Source organism: Myxine glutinosa, chromosome 1 (genome assembly GCF_964187855.1).
Source record: "Myxine glutinosa chromosome 1, kmMyxGlut1.1, whole genome shotgun sequence".
NCBI lineage: Eukaryota > Metazoa > Chordata > Myxini > Myxiniformes > Myxinidae > Myxine > Myxine glutinosa.
In genome coordinates this window covers 314,006,102-314,024,677 of record NC_136261.1, presented here as the reverse complement: position 1 = coordinate 314,024,677, position 18,576 = coordinate 314,006,102, and the positions used below count along the sequence as shown (strand labels likewise).

At 41.5% G+C, this 18,576-nt stretch overlaps 1 protein-coding gene across 1 annotated transcript in view; it reads left to right on the top strand.

Annotated features, from left to right (window-relative positions):
- CPLANE1 (ciliogenesis and planar polarity effector complex subunit 1) overlaps window positions 1-18,576 on the top strand; it is a 218,550-nt gene that overhangs the window by 149,258 nt on the left and 50,716 nt on the right. Inside the window, exons 21-24 of the mRNA XM_078778809.1 lie at window positions 2,419-2,580; window positions 7,446-7,572; window positions 9,351-9,454; window positions 17,041-17,199. Of these exons, the coding sequence (XP_078634935.1) occupies window positions 2,419-2,580; window positions 7,446-7,572; window positions 9,351-9,454; window positions 17,041-17,199 (552 nt within the window). The remainder of the gene's footprint in view (window positions 1-2,418; window positions 2,581-7,445; window positions 7,573-9,350; window positions 9,455-17,040; window positions 17,200-18,576) is intronic.

The following is an 18,576-nucleotide window of genomic DNA, read 5'->3' as shown; positions in this document are numbered from 1 at the left end:
TAAGTTTCATGGAATTAACTAGGAGGACGGCTGCGACCATTATTTACATTACGAGGGTGTTTACACATAACAAAACCATACTTTTTTTACATTCGTTACACTTCCTCCAAAATTGTTACACTTCTTAAAAACCGTTACACTTCTCAAATTCGTTACCCACTTCTCAAAACCGTTACAATATTTTGGTCGCATTAGCTTGTACGACTTAAAATGAGCGAGTTTTGTTTTGACGTTTGGGCCAGTTTTACATGTCGTATCCCTAAGGAATGAAACGAACGTTTTCCTGGCTTACAATTTTATTTGAAATCACACATGCCTCAAAATACACTCACTTATATAGAAATGAACGCTGAATCCGAAAATGTAAGTGAAATTGCCTTTTTTTTTTTAACATTATCTTCTATATATTCTAAATATATATCTGTGCAGTGTCTGTCTTGTGCTGTCACTGAACTACTCCCTCAAACTTTTGTGGAATCGTACTATTCCAACTTGACCCACGGCGGTAGTATGCGCTCTACTGAGTGGCATTCTAGTATTTTAATTTAATCGTATGCTTAAAGACTGTAGTACACAAATCACCTTTCATAATACTTCCAAGAGCCTCCAGTTTTGCTGTACAGTACTTCAATTTAAATCAAGGTTCAATGGGATTGTGTATAAGGGTGGTATTCAGGACTGCTTCTGGACTATACTTCAATAACACTAACTTTTCGGATTTTTAAAAAACAATTGTTCAAATCATTATTTTATTACCTCCGCCACCAAAGGTGCATGGAGGTTATGTCTTCACTCCTGTCTGTCTGTCTGTTTGTGAACAAGATACCTCAAAAAGTTGTGGATGGATTCGGACGAAATTTGGCAGAGAGGTATCGTATGTAACAAGGACGGAACGATTAGATTTTGGTAAAGATCCGGATTCGGATCCGGCAAGTTTAATTTTTTAAGTGATTCTTCACCATTGGGAGATCGGGCCAAAAACGATACATATCAGGATATCTCAAAAAGTTCTGGACGGATTTGGACGAAACTTGATGGACAGGTTGTGTGTGTGACACGGACGATTCGATTCGATTTTGGTGAAGATCTGAATATGGATTCGGATACGAGAATTGTTTAATTCCAAGTTATTCTTCACCATGGAGAGATCGGGCAAAAACGATATATAACATGATATTAAATAAAGTCATGGACGAGTTATGACGAAACTTTGTGGACGAGTTGGTTATGTAGAAGTAGGACTTCTACATGGATTAATTAATTAATACTATCTTGAATTAATTGTAGTTCTTGCAGGAAAATCACAGAAAGTTTGTATAAAATGTCTGAACATCCCGTGACATCCCGTGACGTGACTCCCGTGCGTTCTTCCGCACCTCATCTCTCTTCAAATAACCCTTCTTTGACAGTTAGGTGACAAGAACAAGCCGATTAGATTTTGGTTCATGTCCGAATCCAGATCCAGTCTATCAGTGGGATACAAAACATAAACTGTTCACTAGGTGGAGGTATGCTCTCTACTGAGTGCTGTTCTAGTTTAAATTTAAGTGATGCTGTGTGGGGTATCATGTTCTATGAACTCTCTAGTTGACAAAAGTGAAATTTTCACACAGACCATCTTTGTATTTTAAGGGATTTGGAATTTGACAGAAGCCACCTTTATTTGTCAAGGAATTTGGTGGAGTAATATGTTGGGAGAAGTATCTTCGTATTTCGTCTTTGCATTTCAAGAGCACATCTACCTTGGTCATCCTTCATGCCATATTTTGAGGCAGTCTTGCTTTCTGAGTGTGACACTTTGCTTTTATACTTTTGTGTGAAATGCTGAAGAAGCAGAAGCGAATGGCTACCCATCTATGTAATTAAGGTAGTAGGTTGTAGATAGCTACCACCCAGGGTGGTACTACCTACCGTCCTGACTTAGGAGCATTAAAGTGGTGCCTGGAACCATCTTACACTCTCCGTGTCAGGATTGCTGGTCTTACTTACTGTCTCACTCAAACTACAGCTACCAGGTCAGTTTAACCTCTTTCTCACAAACAAACACCATATGCATCATACATTTTCTTCTCTTTTATTTAAGGCATGGCCTCGATGAGGTCTATACAGTCCATGCCTGGAGCCTCCAACATTAAAAAAAAAGTTTGTGTTTTGATGTCTATTTGCATACATGCTTTGGTTTGGTGGTAGGAACAACTTGGACTTAGTGGTAGCAAACTTCTTTGGAGAAGCATTTTTACTAAAGTAAAGTGCATACATGTTATGTAAGACGAAATTGCCTTCTTATTGCTGTGTGGGTGATCATAAAGAGGCTGTCTCTTACATATTTGATATTTGAGCTGTTTTTACGATGTTTCTGTTGTCTGTTTCTGCCCTCCCTTTAATGTTGATAATCATCATCATCAATGCCTCAAATAGAGTGGAGATCATGGAACATATGCTGATGAGATGCGTGTGCGGCGCATACTTTCTCCTGTGCTGCAAAGGATACTAACTCTTCTCCGTGCTGCACACTGTGCTCTGCCGGCTGCCTGCTCATATGTTCATAAGCTTGTGCATATTCATCACATACTCGGTGAGGTAAGCTGATTCAGAACAGCAAAAAGGGATCTGCATTTGCTGCAGTATGCACTTGAAAACGGTTTGAGAGAATTTAGAATTTAAAATGAAGGCAAAATCCATTCCTAAATTAGGCCAAAGGTCTGTCCCTTTTTAATTGGCCAAAGCATAATAAGGACAAGCATTTGACCAGACTGGGCTCCTCAGGTCGATAATAATCCTGACAATGCTCCACAAAGGGTGAAACCGGAAGGTCATACTTGGCTTGGGATATTTGTTCGGTCGCTTTTCTTGTGCTGCTGCTTTGGTGAGATTGTGTATCGGTTGTTAGTAGTGTTGTGTATGTGACCTCACACCACAACTCTGATTATCACAGTCGGGCATGGAGTTCCAAACACCGAATCAGTTGGCAGCTGAAGGACAAATTTAACACTGGGCAGTCCGAGAGGTGGTGCATGCTCTGCGCTTTAACGAGCGTGACTAAACACGCACATCTTCCAGGGGTTACCAATGTTCCGAAATGGTTTGCAGATGAGAAAAATGGCAGGCAGACATGCACGTGGGCCTTACAAATATATGAATGCACTTTATTACAGTGCAGGACAAAACACGGAAGGAAATCCTGACTTGAAGACAAATGATAAATAAATAAATGAAGACAAGACAATTAATGAAGAGGAAACTAAAACTAAGGGCTCGCATACAATGGTCATGCACACAGAAATCAGGGGAGAAAGAGAATGAGCAGCAGGCAGTATTGTCCACAGGAGTAGCTTGCACCAGAGGGGGACAGGCTGTGAGCACAAGAGCGCAGTCTCCATAAGAGCATCTCACATGCACCGTCCTCCCATTCCTTCTCCTAAAGTCTTCTTCCAGCTGTTAGTACACCCCCTTATCCACTTCCCCACCCCTGGGGCCTTGCTGGTCCAGTCCTCCAGCTGATCACCAGCTCCCCCTGCTGAGCAATGGTGCCTCAGCCCATTCAAACTGCACTTGTGCTGATCCAATCAGTGGCATGAAACCCCATTTAATTGATCACTTCCCCAAGTGGATGTCACCTGCTCAGGTTGTTCAGCTGAGCCCAAATCCCAATTTAATTCTACCCTAACCATTTACCTTGGTGCCATGCCCTTCTTTGCATGGATACAGTCACACGTGACGAAGTGGAATCTTTCTTTTCAAACGCAATAAACAACATTTACATTAGCCATAGCGAGGCCATGGCATTATCTTTACTTAAATGGTGGTCAACTAACTGGGCAACCAGGAGGTCCTAAAATGAGGTGTTGAGGATGTGATAGTGTGGGGTATCTGTAGGGCAAAATAAAGTTCCAACTTGAGGGAAATCCTGAGTTCGCCAATCGTCCCACCTCCCAGCACCGAAACAGCTTCTTTGCTGTGTCATCACCAGAAGGGGTCACAAATGGCCTTCTGTGGCCTTCCATGGTTGTCACGGTTCTTCCTACCCTGTGGCCGACCTAACCTGACCCACTGACGGATTCTCATCTCTATTGGCCTGCTTGAGCAAAGTGAGGTGTGGCATGGCAGAGCACCACATTTCACACTCCTCTCGAGAGCCGAATTTACTTGCTGACATGCACAACTTCCCACCCATGAGCTTGACATCACAATACTCTCTCCTCGACTACCAATTGTTGGCACTAACACCTGCCATCTAAGGCATACGTACTTCTAACTTCCATGGCTTGCACACACACTAAAGAAGAACACAAAAGTGATTCCTTTATTCCCATACACATTTCATTGATGCAATTTTACCCATGCCACTCAGTCTGCTAGATGGCCCTCATGGGCCCTCATGGGCTCTCTTGCCAGTCACCATACCAATTCCCATACTCACCTGTATACTCCCAAAGCAAAGTATTGGGAGTCATGGCAGAGGAAAAAGGTAAAGGGTGCCTTCATTTAAAGAAAATCGCATTAGGGATGTTGTTCAATTCCAATAGCACCTGTTGCAGCCATTCTTTCCTGGTTCACAGAGAATTTGTCTCAAAGCCCTTGTTCTAAATGAAGGACACATTAATCGTGGTGGACTATCTGTGGAAGGTTATGCAGACCCATCTGAGCTTTATCCAAACATGCTTTCAATTAAGCTACATAACGTTCCATAGATGCTCTGGATGGTCATCCAGTGACAACACTCAAACCCAATTCTTGCTGGTACCCACATCCATTGATCAGCCCAGCACAGTGGGTCATCGCATTCTGGGCTGTCTCGGAGAGTCAGCCTGCTGGATCACTTGCCCGGGCGGTTACCCCTCTTGCCCCCAGGTGGCACTGCCACCACGGCAGGTCCAGCCACACTTGGCATTAGTCCTCCCAGACACACCTCTCACAGGTGCCTACAAGGGACCACCTTGGACCCCCGGAGGATGTACCTCTAACCATGTTGCCAAGACCATGGCTCAGGATGAACCTCAATGGAGTCGGGGTTCCACATACTATCGACACCAGGCTGCCTATGGTGCTCGGCCCAAACCAACCACCGTCAGGCCACACATACAAATTATATTCGGTAATTTCCACTGAGGCTGACCAAACGAGCCCCTCCTGGTCTGAATTCAATCGAAGTACAATGTACCCCCAAAGCTGCTCCAATATAATCTAAGAGCCTCGAGTATCTGGATGCGGCTGTGGGCAATGTCCCTATTGCTCTCGGGCGTTTGTCTTTGTCCCCACAGCCACTGCTGCATTTGAGCCTCCTGCTCTTCCTCCCTTATTCAATTGCCACAGGTAGACAGCTACTTGTGACTCACAGCACCTAGATTAAATAATAACAACCGCCATTAGTCAATTGGTAAGGATTCTGAAGGATCTGAAGGATTTCATTATGAGGGTCATTATTTAAAGGGAAAGATCCCTATACAGAACCACTCAAGCATGCCATTGTTGATTAACCAGGTAATTGAAGTGAAGTTCCCGTTACATAATCAGTCATTACAATTGAAGAAACGTGTTTGTAAAGCTGCACATTTCAAAAAATGAAAGGGATAAGTTTATTTTGATGTTCAGTTTGTATATATTATTTTATACATATATCAGTATATATTATTTTGTACATATTGTATATATCAGTTTGTATATTTTATATATTATTTTATACATTTTATACATTATTTATATTATTTTATACAATATATATATTTTGAATGATGAATTTAATATAACAACCACAACTGTATTGACAAATGGCAAAATGGTTTTAAAGAACAACCAAAGAAATTCTGCATTTTGTTCATTAGGTTCATCTTGTCATATGTTAATATTTTGAAGCTTTTTCCATCTGCAGGATGATGCACTCAAAATTTGAGGGCAGCATCTTTCCTTGGGGAACTCCAAGGCTGGTCTTGGCTTTGCGGTTAGGGTACGGCTTGGGATCCTCGGATCCTGGGTTTGAATCCCGGTCGATCGCTGAATTAACGCCAGGGGGGGGTTACCTCAGCCTGTCATCCTTCCGAGGTCGGCAAATTGAGTACCAGTTCACTGGTAATTCTCTGTGTGTCGCAAGAGGCGACTAACAGGGTTGGTGGCAGGAAGGGCATCCGGCTGTAAAACATTGCTCCAAAAAGGGAACTCAGCTTCCATTTGCATGGGTGGTTCATTTAAAAATGTCATCTAAAGGTGGTTCATTAGTCAATTGGTACCCAAGTTGACACGTCGTCACTAAATCTTCCTGTGCAACCTTCCCCAAATTTAACCTCGTCCCCACGGAGGCCAGTACACACTACGCGGGAGCTAACCCGCATTGCGCAGGCACCATGCCACCAATCGGTAGTGTTCATGTCGGTGGGCAAAGCTTTTTTATCTGCCTTCGGGCTTTGAGAGGAGGGGATACGGAAGAGCGTGCCATGGCGTGGACCACAAAGTTTCTCTATCACCCGAACCCTGCCTGGTTCAACGTGTGAGGATGAAGTGACCTGCCATTATAACCTTCCCTAGTCACCACTGGTTACAACTGTCTCCTAGTGGCACACAAAAAAACAGGAGAACTTGTGTTTATACATTGACCTTCATACAGGGGTAGAAAACTATATCCTGACCACAAACCTGAAACAGGCCAAGACCTTATTTATTTCCCCGATACAGCCCCTTCCTCCCCCACTCCCCTATGAACATAACAATACTGTCCCTTGTAGTACAGCTGAGAGGTTGCTCTTCCTTCTAAAAGGCAAACTGTTCTAAACTGGCAAGGAATCTTTTATATTTATATTCCTGGTTGTAAAACAGTTGTGGTTAGCTAGTGGGAGTAATTGGCTAAAGCTGCCTTCTTATGTGATAGATAAGATGAAATTGTTTTCAACACATTCATATGATGTATGCTTGCAATAAGAGTATAGATGAGCATGTATCCCAGACATTTCCAGAAAATTTGTACTATTTGATAGCATATCCTGGATTTTCTGGTTGTTTAAAATAAAATGCCATTTTACCAAATGGACACCAAAATGGACAACTCTACTAAACGATTTCACTCATCCTGACTTGAGGGATTATCTATCACATGTGTGGAAAATCCCTGTGGGTATTGTAAAGAAATAAAGGTGTGATGTCAGCAGCTTTTGGAAAAATCTCTGGAGGTTCATTGGAGGAATAACACATGTCATTGTGCTGTTTTTGGGGACAATATTCAGACGAAATATTTCATAAAGAAGTCTCTTTTACTGTGATTCACACATGTGTGATCAGGACTAATCTTTCATTTAAACAACATGGGATGCTTCTATATATATCATGGTTACACCAGGAATAGTAATAGTGTTCTTTGTGTATTTAACTATACAACAAAGTACTTTGTGCTGAATATATCTTGGGTGTAGCTTGCATTTCAGGAAAGGAATTTTTTTCCCACTGTCCTCACAACTTAGGCACGCAGAATTGAAGGCTTGAGCTTGCTCGAGCCTCCCCCGGCTTCTTTGCTTGCCTATGCTGAAACCAGCCATGATGGGTTTGACTATGACGGAGACCCATGCAAACCAGAAAGACAAGCTGCAGGTGGGCACTGGTCATCTTGGCTCCTTTGTGCTTTCACATTTGGAAGCAGGGATCCTGGTTTCCATTACTTAACAATTTTTAGATAATTACATCAATGAAAAGGATTATAAATAATTAAATTGATATATGTGGGAAAATTACATGCCCAGACCAGGAATCAAACCCAGGTCCTCCAATGGGTCAAAACCGTACCAGTGCTCTGCCATCTGAGCTATCTGGGCGACCCTGACTGAGCATGCAATTTTCCCACACATAGAATTGCCACTCTTTCCATCAATGCTTCCGGGGCACTCACTGCTAACCATAGGAGCACCAACGGCCTGAACAAGAGAGGGTCTTCCTCCAATGGGGAGACAAATCCATGTCCGCTATTATAAACACCACTGGGGGCGTAGTAACACAATTATATAATTGAACAGGATTATAAATAATTAATGGGCATAGGTGGGAAAATTGCATATGTCAATTAACCCTTTGAGTACGGGATTTTTTTTTGATAAAAATACCCCCGGTACGGGATTAATTTGGCATTTTGGTACGGGAATGCAACCACGTACTGACTGTCTATTTATAGGTATAGTCGATGACGTGTAGTAGCGTCATCCGTACACAAAACTTTTTTGTGGGTTGCGGCACTGGACGTCATCCATACTCAAAGAGTTAATTAAGTAATATGTACGGTGCAGGTAGATACGTTATATAGTTACGTTGCAGGCCGCATATCTGTTTTGTAATAAAATTCCCTCATCTAAATAATTTTTGATTTCATGATGTGTGAACAGTTGGTGCCATTATAATTTAATGCATTAAGCCATTTTCGCATGATAGTCATAGAGAAGTGACTTGTGAGTTTGTGTTTGCCAGATTGGCCAAATATCTGTTAAAGTACAAGTTAGAAGTATTTTGAAGTCCATTCTTTGTTAAACACTCAGCATTCAGCGTCGACTTTTCTCTTCTTTGATAAACTCATATTTGTATCCCTTCACTGAAGAGTGACAAATGCGAATTCCTGCAGGACTGAAAACTATGTAGCTAATTTTTGCATGGCTCCATTGGCTGATATGATTAGAAACATAATTGCAGCAACCAATTGTAGGCCCATACCCTGCAACAGACATTGCATTGTTTTCCTGCTGTACAACATTTGTCGATTACAATTTTACTGTTTCTATGGCTAATGCAAATGCAGTGATCAATGCTTGGTGCTGCATAAAATTATATTTATTTCATTAATTCACTTTAATGGTGTGTTATGTAGTTTTGCTTCCATGATTCTTTATCCGTTGTAGTTACTGTAGTATTAGTCTGTCTGAAATCATAAGCATTTCTGATTTGATCTGAGAAACTAATCAGATCCAAGATTCTCTCAGGGTTGGCAGGTACCAACGTGAAATGCATTGAATCTTTTTAAAGGGCTTTGTACACTTTGTAGCCTAATGCTGGCTTCCTCCCAGGCAAAGTACATGCTCGGTGATTATAAAATGCCATTTCTGTTTCTGTATTTGAATACACCATCATGGCCTTTCCATTATCATGAACAGGTCGTTGAATGGCTGCAGCAGCCATAGTGTTCGTTGCTTGACTCTTCTTTCAGACAACCAAATGTGTTAAACATTAAAGCAATTAATAGACAACTTGCATGCCTCGTTAGACTTGCATTTGCCAATACAACAGACATTGTTAAGTGACGTTGTTAACATTATGTGAATATGTTAACCATTGTGTACTTGCATATCCTGGATGCTTACGTTATTACAACTCTGTTTGAGCACGAACAGACACTTTGCGTGAGCTATGCGCTCTCTGCTGGATGCTGCATGTCCGAGACTCGCTTAATGAGACAGTTCGTAAACATCAGTCAGCAAAGGATGGTGAACGGCAGGTATACCTCCATATGTAATCTCTTATTCCATGCTTACCCCCCCCCCCCCAGCCCCCCATCTACCTGTTTATTTTGTGAATTTTTCTCCTCAATCACATGCTCTATTTTTGATTTTTCACATCCTTATTATTTTTTTATTTATTCCTTTTTCCATAAAATCACAATGATGGAGGAGCCAGCCTACAGGAAGAGTTACAAAGATGAACAAATTACAAACAGCAATACACTGCAGCAGTTGATTGGAATCTAGCATTGGAATGATTGGAATGCACCCATTGGCAACCAGTAGTATAGATTTTCAGACACTTCTTTCCCCATGAAAACAAAATCACTTTAATATCCTATCCTAGTATATTATATAAGACAATTCTCTGTATGTTTGTATTTATGTCTGGAAATCATAGAAAACTAGAGCAATGCAACTGTGTCACCAATATGCCTCTGCGTAGCCCCTGCCCGTGGTGACGGTTAAGTGCCGTCATTGACTCTCATAAAAATAAACATGTTTGATTTAAATCCCTTCAGCTGTTCTCAAGTATCACATTTTTACCAGACATGACAGGATTCACATCGATCGGTGAAGTGGTTTAGGAGAAGGAGGTTTTTTAAATGTCGGCTTTCAAGCTAATATGTCTGCCAAACCACGTGATATATGACATCAAAAATGTACACTCTGCATATGTATGGGTAGGGGATCACGTTTGTGAAGTTTCTTGTTAATCGGATAAGGTTTGTTTTTCTAAGATGGCTGCCAAACCATGTGACCTATGACGTCATCATATTCAAACTATATGCAACAATAGTGTTAGATGACATTTGTAAAAAAAAAAAAAAAAAAAAAATTTTGTTTAAAAAAGTTTAAAAACAATGTTATTTTTTTAACATTTGTAAAATTTCGATGGGGTGTTTTCAGAGATTTAACTATTTAATAATTTCCTTCAATCCAATATGGCTGCCACACCATGTGACTGATTATATTTTTGTGATCAACTTTTAATCGCCATGCCTAGTCAATAACACACGTAAATTTTCGAGTCGATCAATTCAGTGGTTTTGGAGGTTTAAAGTCAAATCCAATATGGCTGCCAAACCATGTGACCTATGATGTCATCAATTTAATATTTCAATGCAAATTGGTCACATTATGTGCATGCAATTTCAGATTTTTAGGTTAAGGCATTCAATGAAAACATTTATGGCTGGTATACAACTTCACGGATTATGTCATCATTATCATGCTTTTGTTCCACATTGGGAGTACTTGACAATGTGGCAAGTTTCAAATTTTTCCATTCAGCGGTTTCTGAGAAATGTTTTTTTAATTATTTGTTTTAATCCAAGATGGCTGCCATACCACGTGACCTATGACATCACAATTATCATAAAATCATTCTGCATGCGTGTCACTCCTACCCTGAAAGTTTCGTCTCAATCAGACATGTAGTTGCGGAGAAAAACGAGATTTAGCCCATAAGGACGGACGGACGGACGGATGGACAGACAACCTGAAAGCATAATGCCTCTGGCCACCTTTGTGGGCGGATGCATAAAAATATGAAAGGGTCGATCTCCACCAGATTTTGCATATTTGTTTGTTGTACCCAGGTTCAGGTCATGGGCACACACCCCCTCCCCTTATCCCTATGACTGCGACGTTTTTGCCTGTAAATGTGCCACAGTGCAAGTGGTTTACTGACCCCTGCTGCAGACAGGGGGGGTTATTAGCCATGGCACTAAATATATTTGCCCCACCTCTCCCACTATCCATGCCCCACCCTTCCAGACTACTACCAAAGGAAGCACGTGTCTCTATTGCTTAATATGCAATGTAATAATCACTATGTAAGCAGTAAGCAGAGCCTGGTGTTGGGCTAGCGGCTAGGGTGCCAGCTTAGGATCCTAGGATCCTGGGTTCGAATCCCTGTCGATCGCTGAATTAACGCCAGGGGGGTTGACTCAGCCTGTCATCCTTCGGAGGTCGGCTAATTGAGTACCAGTTCACTGGTAATGCCCTGTTTGTCGTAAAAGGCGACAAAAAGGGTTGGCGGCAGGAAGGGCATCCGGCCGTAAAACATTGCTTCAAAAAGGGGACCAAAAAAACAACAACAACCACGGTGCCCGAAAAAGGCCAACCCCCGCTTTGCTGGGAAAAATGGCCTCTGAAGGTGTTTTTTTTTTTTTTTTTAAGCAGTAAGCACCAGGACAATACATTGCAAGAGAAGAGAAACAAGTAGAAGAGTACTTACTGTAGTGAAGACACAGGAATGAAACTATACGAATGTCAAGAGTTTGAGTGTGGAAAAGTGTGGAAAAGATAATTTGATAAAGACCGAATTGAAGAGGTTTCTGCTCCGCATGAACCACTTATTTTTCTCCTCCCACAAGGAGTGATACAATTAAGTCAGCATATAGATACAGAAGCACAGATATGTCAAAAAATGCCATTGTTGTAACTAGTGGGGGAACTTAGCATAACAATTGTGCATTTTGTGAGGAAAGCACCAAATTTGGCACACTAGTAGACTATCATATTATGAAAAGGTCTGGATATTGGGCCATCTCAGATTCAGAGATTTGATTTTTGCAAGATTTCGATTCGATTGGGATCGAAGAGAACACATTCTTCGTCTTCTGTACAGTGAAGTTGCCAGCCATGAATTATCTGGCTACATCTGGGTGCTTCATTGGGAGTGCAACCATGTCCCTCAGGTGAACAGGGACCCACCTGGCATACATAGTGTGTGTGGTCTAAGGCATGGAACCATGGGACCAGTTCCGTCAGGGCATCAAGGTACATCGTGAATGAAGCCTGCCGCAGAGAACGCACGTAGACCAGTACCAACATCTCTAGTTCCAGCACAGTTGCCCAGTACTGAAAGTTGGGAATGTGTTCTCCTCTCTGGTGATACCAGTCTTCGAACTCAAGCAGGTCTTCTGCATCATCAGCATATGTCATACAGTGGCGTTCATACGCACGGTGTTGCAGGATGTGCAGTGCCGCTGCAGTGATTTGATGAGCTCTTCTTGTGCGGGTGACGTGGGCAGCTCGCAGGAAGGAGTCGGCCGTCCCTGGCGTTGCAATCTCAGCTTGCAAATCTGCAAAATCTGCAAATCTTGCAAAAATCAAATCTCTGAATCTGAGATGGCCCAATATCCAGATCTTTTCATAATATGATAGTCTACGAGTGTGCCAAATTTGGTGCTTTCCTCACAAAATGCACAATTGTTATGCTATATTTAGCTTAGCTGCCAGACTAAACTGGCTTCTCCAAACCCACAGCTTCATGAATCTTCTGCACAGCCATGAAGATGTCAGAACAGAAGGGATAGCAGCCACATCCTTGCTCAAAAGTGTAGATGCCAGAGCAGTGCCGATCCAGCGGAGGATGTAAATTTGAGAATATTGTTTGTCAATAACTAATCTGTCTTAACCCGAACTGCTCTTACACGAGCCTTGACCTTGCATACAAAAAACAACAACAAAAGAAAACCTGAACGGGGTGATTTTGAGCTTTCCCCGACTGATCTTGGCCATCGATGGTCTTATGAACTTGAAAATTTGCACCAGTATAGATCATTACGTAATGAACGAAATGGCAAAAAAATTCACATGTTTATAATTTGTCTAATTATTGCCTAATTGTATTGTATTCTCTAATTATTCAGTATAGTGGGGCAACTTAGCATAACAATTGTGCATTTTGTGAGGAAAGCACCAAATTTGGCACACTAGTAGACTATCATATTATGAAAAGATCTGGATATTGGGCCATCTCTGATTCAGAGATTTGATTTTTGCAAGATTTCGATTCGATTGGGATCGAAGAGAACACCTTCTTCGTCTTCTGTACAGTGAAGTTGCCAGCCCTGAATTCTCTGGCTACATCTGGGTGCTTCATTGGGAGTGCAACCATGTCCCTCAGGTGAACAGGGACCCACCTGGCATAGTGTGTGTGGTCTAAGGCATGGAACCATGGGACCAGTTCCGTCAGGGCATCAAGGTACATCATGAATGAAGCCTGCCGCAGAGAACGCACGGAGACCAGTACCAACATCTCTAGTTCCAGCACAGTTGCCCAGTACTGAGAGTTGGGAATGTCTTCTCCTCTCTGGTGACACCAGTCTTCGAACTCAGGCAGGTCTTCTGCATCATCAGCATATTTCATGCAGTGGCGTTCATACGCACGGTGTTGCAGGATGTGCAATGCCGCTGCAGTGATTTGATGAGCTCTTCTTGTGCGGGTGACGTGGGCAGCTCGCAGGAAGGAGTCGGCCGTCCCTGGCGTTGCAATCTCAGCTTGCAAATCTGCAAAATCTGCAAATCTTGCAAAAATCAAATCTCTGAATCTGAGATGGCCCAATATCCAGATCTTTTCATAATATGATAGTCTACGAGTGTGCCAAATTTGGTGCTTTCCTCACAAAATGCACAATTGTTATGCTATATTTAGCTTCGCTGCCGGACTAGTATGTCTTAGATAACATGCTAAAACACTCTTACAGGCCAATTTATTTACACCATCAGTGTCCTACTGGTGTTGGCTTAGCGGCTAGGGTGCCAGCTTAGGATCCTAGGATCCTGGGTTCGAATCCCAGTCGATCGCTGAATTAACGCCAGAGGGGTTGACTCAGCCTGTCATCCTTCCGAGGTCGGCTAATTGAGTACCAGCTCACTGGTAATTCCCTGTTTGTCGTAAAAGGCGACAAACAGGGTTGGCGGCAGGAAGGGCATCCGGCCGTAAAACATTGCTGCAAAAAGGGGACCAACAAAAACAACAACCATGGTGCCCGAAAAAGGCCAACCCCCGCTTTGCGGGGAAAAATGGCCTCTAAAGGTGTTTATTTTTATTTTTATCAGTGTCCTAATGCATGTAACCTTTATTCACGTGTTTGTTGTACATAAACATGTGCAAAAATTGCAGTTTTTAGGACATGTTTTTTAGAACACATTGTCATGCGACACCTGAACGGTAAGTCCGATTCGGACATATGTGGTATCAAAATGCGTGCAAGACCCGAGAGAAAAAGTCTTGAGAGCATAATTCAAAATCCCCAGCAGTTGCGAAAAAAAATAGGGTTAAAGGCCGTGGCTTGGAAGTTTTATTAACTTGCAGTACTTGATCGGCCACTCGTGATCAGTGTCAGGAGTATTGGTAAAATTACAGTGCGATGATAGCGTTGCGGAATCCTAGATATTACTAAATATATGGATGGTTCTACCACACACATCAATGTCCACGCTAACATTCATAAAAAATAGTTTTTTATTGTTTTTTTTTGTTCTTAATCTTTTTTTGAAGAATGTTTTTCGTTTTCTTTTTCCTTATATTTCTTTTTACTCTTCCTATTGTTATAGTATTTCCATCACAGCTGTAAACTATTAATGGTTACTTCATATCGGTCGTCTGGTCTTTACTACTAGGTATTGTGGTTATTCATCCATCGTTTTGAAAACATAGTCTGCAAAGTGTGTTCGTTGTTTATTTTGGCTTCATTTTTATATTTCATTTTTGGATTAATTGCTAATTTACATTTTTTAAGATGTTTTTATTTTTAATCTTTTTAAAGTAGGGGATGGTTGGGTTAGTTGGGAATCTTTTTCACAAAAACTCCTTATTGCATAATATGGTTTTGTTTAGAAAAACAAAATATATTCCACTACATATACTGTATATATGTGTCGGTTTGTTGACTTAGGACTTGAGACTGAGAAAGGATCAACTGATATATTTATTGGATCCGTCAATACACAGACTGTGGAGAGCAAAGTGTCGAAGAAGAAGCTCACAAAAGACCAACTTCCCAGCTGAATGCTCTGGGGGGGGGGCTTGGATTAATACTTTGCTTTATATAACATCCCAGGATGAGAGACAAAGGGTGAACTCATATGGTCCCCACAATAGTCCTTTCCTGTTATTCAGTTAGTTAAGGAAGTTCGAGGCCTGGCAAGGGTTATGCCCTAATAAGCCTATGGCCAGTAGTATGAGGTAAACGTGTTGACAACATAATCATTGAGGCTTGAAGGGAAAGTACAAGGAGATAAGGAGTGGACAGCCATAAATGTGTCAACATGGAGAATATTGAGAACTTGGAGGAGTATAGCAGCTTGCAACCAAGGCCACAGAATGGGAACACAAGCTGGATTTCGACAGTAAAGAGAACATGCCATCACAAGGCATAAAGTCACACAAAGTATATAATCCTTAAAAGGGCATAACAGACAAAGTAATGTAACATAAGTCCTTAAAGGATATAACAGGTTTTCAAAGGATATAAAGGATATAAAGGTATATAGCAATCAAGCAAAACAAAACATATAATTGGTTATACTTGTTAATTAATAAAACATCATTAAGACAAAAAGGGGGAGGGGGATCTCAATTCCCCACATATGCATATATGCTACAATTATGACTTGTTGAGAAGTGCTAATATTTGACAGTTACATGGGTTTATCAAGTCAGGTGACCATGTATCAAGTGTTCCAACTAACCTCCAATGGCCATGTTGACAATCTTATGTACAGTACACAACACAGAGCTTTAATTACGATATCTACTTCATCTCGTACTGTGGCTTAGTTCCTGCATATATAATACATAAAAGGTACTGACCTTTACCTAACTACATCATCAAGATAAAGTAACTTTTCCTCAAAGAGAAATATTTACTCAGAATTGCAAAAATCATACATGACTTTCTCTTCAGAATAACTCCTAGTTTTTTTTTATTGAAAACAATATGGTGGAAGGGTGATTTTTTTTCTTCTTTTTTCTGGTATACAACATTGAGGCTCGTGAAAGAGCTAACATTAATCACACAAAAAGTCAAACCGACACATAAAACACAAAATAAGGGGAGCGTTAGACAAGATGGGGAGAGGGGGAAGGACACAAACACAACATTTGAGAGCAGGGACATCGAGAGAACTGAGGGAGGGAGAGGGCTTGGGGGGAGGTGGGAGAGGTATAAAACATGTGGACACTGCAAGGACTTCCAGGAAAGAAGTTGGAATTTCAAAAAAGTGTATCGGGTGAATTAGCGGGGGTAGAAAAGATCAAGGTTTTGGATGGGGTAAGATAAGAGATGGTGGTGAACAGCTGTTTTAAAGACCTGGAGGGAGGAGTGGGATTGAAGGGAGTGGGGGAGTTTGTTCCAGAGGCGGGAGAAAAGGGGAATGAAAGATTGAAGGTGAGCAGAGAGCCTAGAGTTTGGCAGTTTAACCATAGTGTTGCTGGCAGATCTTGTGCGACCTGTAGGAATATTTGGGGGACAGAGCACAGAGAGAGCTGGAGGAGCAAGGCCGGAGAGGAGTAGGTAGAAGACAGAAAGACCACCAACCTGCCTGCGGTGAGTGAGTGAAAGGCGGTGAGTTAGCTTCATCGCAGGAGATTCCAATGATTCTGAAAGCTTTAGTTTCAGAATCATTGGAATCTCCAGCGATTTTTTTCATGCTAATTTGATAATTATCCTTATTATAGCCTTTAATGATAATTGAAAGCAAGTGTATATGTAATAATCGCTGAAATGCAGGTGGTGCATGCCTGAGTCAAAGTGATGTGTTAATACGTGGACATGTGTGGCAGGATACACAGAAGTGTAGTGAACATGAAGTGGTGGTACTGGGAACAGAAGCCATGATGTGGCTATACCGCATGCGACCTTTTGGCCTGTTCCTTGGTTCTGAAGAGAAGCTGCATGATTCTGTACTTAGTCTTGCCATGGACCTGCCTCCCACAGCTCAGGTGGGAATTGTTTAAAAAAAAAAAAATACACAATTTAGAAGGATGTCAGAATTGGGCACTAGTGAAGGATCTTTTATTGCAGAGGGAGAAAATATATATTTGTATAATCCAGTGTGTGTGTGTTACTATTCCACTCACAGCTGTTTAACTCTTTCCAAGTGTTGAAATTGACATTGAAAATGCAATAAGGGTACATTGTGACATCATGAATGCAGGTTGCGAACCAATTTAACCGAGTTTTTGTATGTAGTAGATAACATGTTAGGCACATTTAATGACTCGCTGACACTCACTTACCTCTCTCTACTGCATGTTAAATTCCAAATACTTATCCTACTGTGTATGCAGGTTGCAGGTGGGCCAGGGCTGGACTCCTGCCATGTTTCAGATTTCCATTGATTTTTGTTTCAGAATTAGTCAAACTTGAGTTCAAATTAATCCTAATATTTATGTGTGTGTATCTGGTATCTATGTGTGTGTACAGTATTAATAATTTATTTTTGTATTTTTTTCTGCAGTTTTTTTTTCCAATTGTTGAACTGTTTATTTTCAAAAATTCTGCTCTAGTTCAAACTAAATGAGATCGACAATGTTTCTTAACAGTTATTTAGGGATAGTTTGTGGTACTTGGAATGTTTTTGTCCCCCGTTGCACCGCAGAGCGAAAGGGGGACTATGGTTTTCCCCTCTGTCCGTGTGTGCGTCCGTCCGTCCGTCCGTGCGTGCATACGTGCGTGCGTAAGCGAAGGACCGAATTCTAATTTGGTGTGTGGGTGCAACCCACGTCAAAATCCAAGATGGCCGCCGCCATGTATGTCTGAACATTGTGAGCGAATATCTTGGAAAAATAAGCGAAGTACCAACTTCTAATCTGGTGTGTGGGTGTATCTAGGCATAAGGAAGAAAGCTATAGAAAATTGGGTCGCCATGTCAAAATCCAAGATGGCCGCCACCATATATATGTCTGAACCTTGTGAGCGAAATATCTTGAAAAATAAACGAACTACTAACTTCTAATCTGGTGTGTGGGTGTATCTAGGCATAAGGAAGAACGCTATTGAAAATTGGGTCGCCACGTCAAAATCCAAGATGGCCGCCTTGCGTCTTCCACTTTGTCAACTCGCATCATTTCACCAATTTGGGACCTAGGCGTAACGCTTGTTAAGCTTTATTATTGGCAAAGGATGCTGTGCCACTGTTGGATTATATATTGAAGGCAATATTCTAATGCATGCTTTGTATGGGTGTTGTTTTTAGCACCTGGGCATTAGCAGATGGTGGACTTATACAGGTTCATGTCTTGCTTGAGATTTTGGTGATGTATGCCTTGTTTGCATAAACAGGTTCATGCCATTTTCAGTGCCGGTTCCAGTTGCGG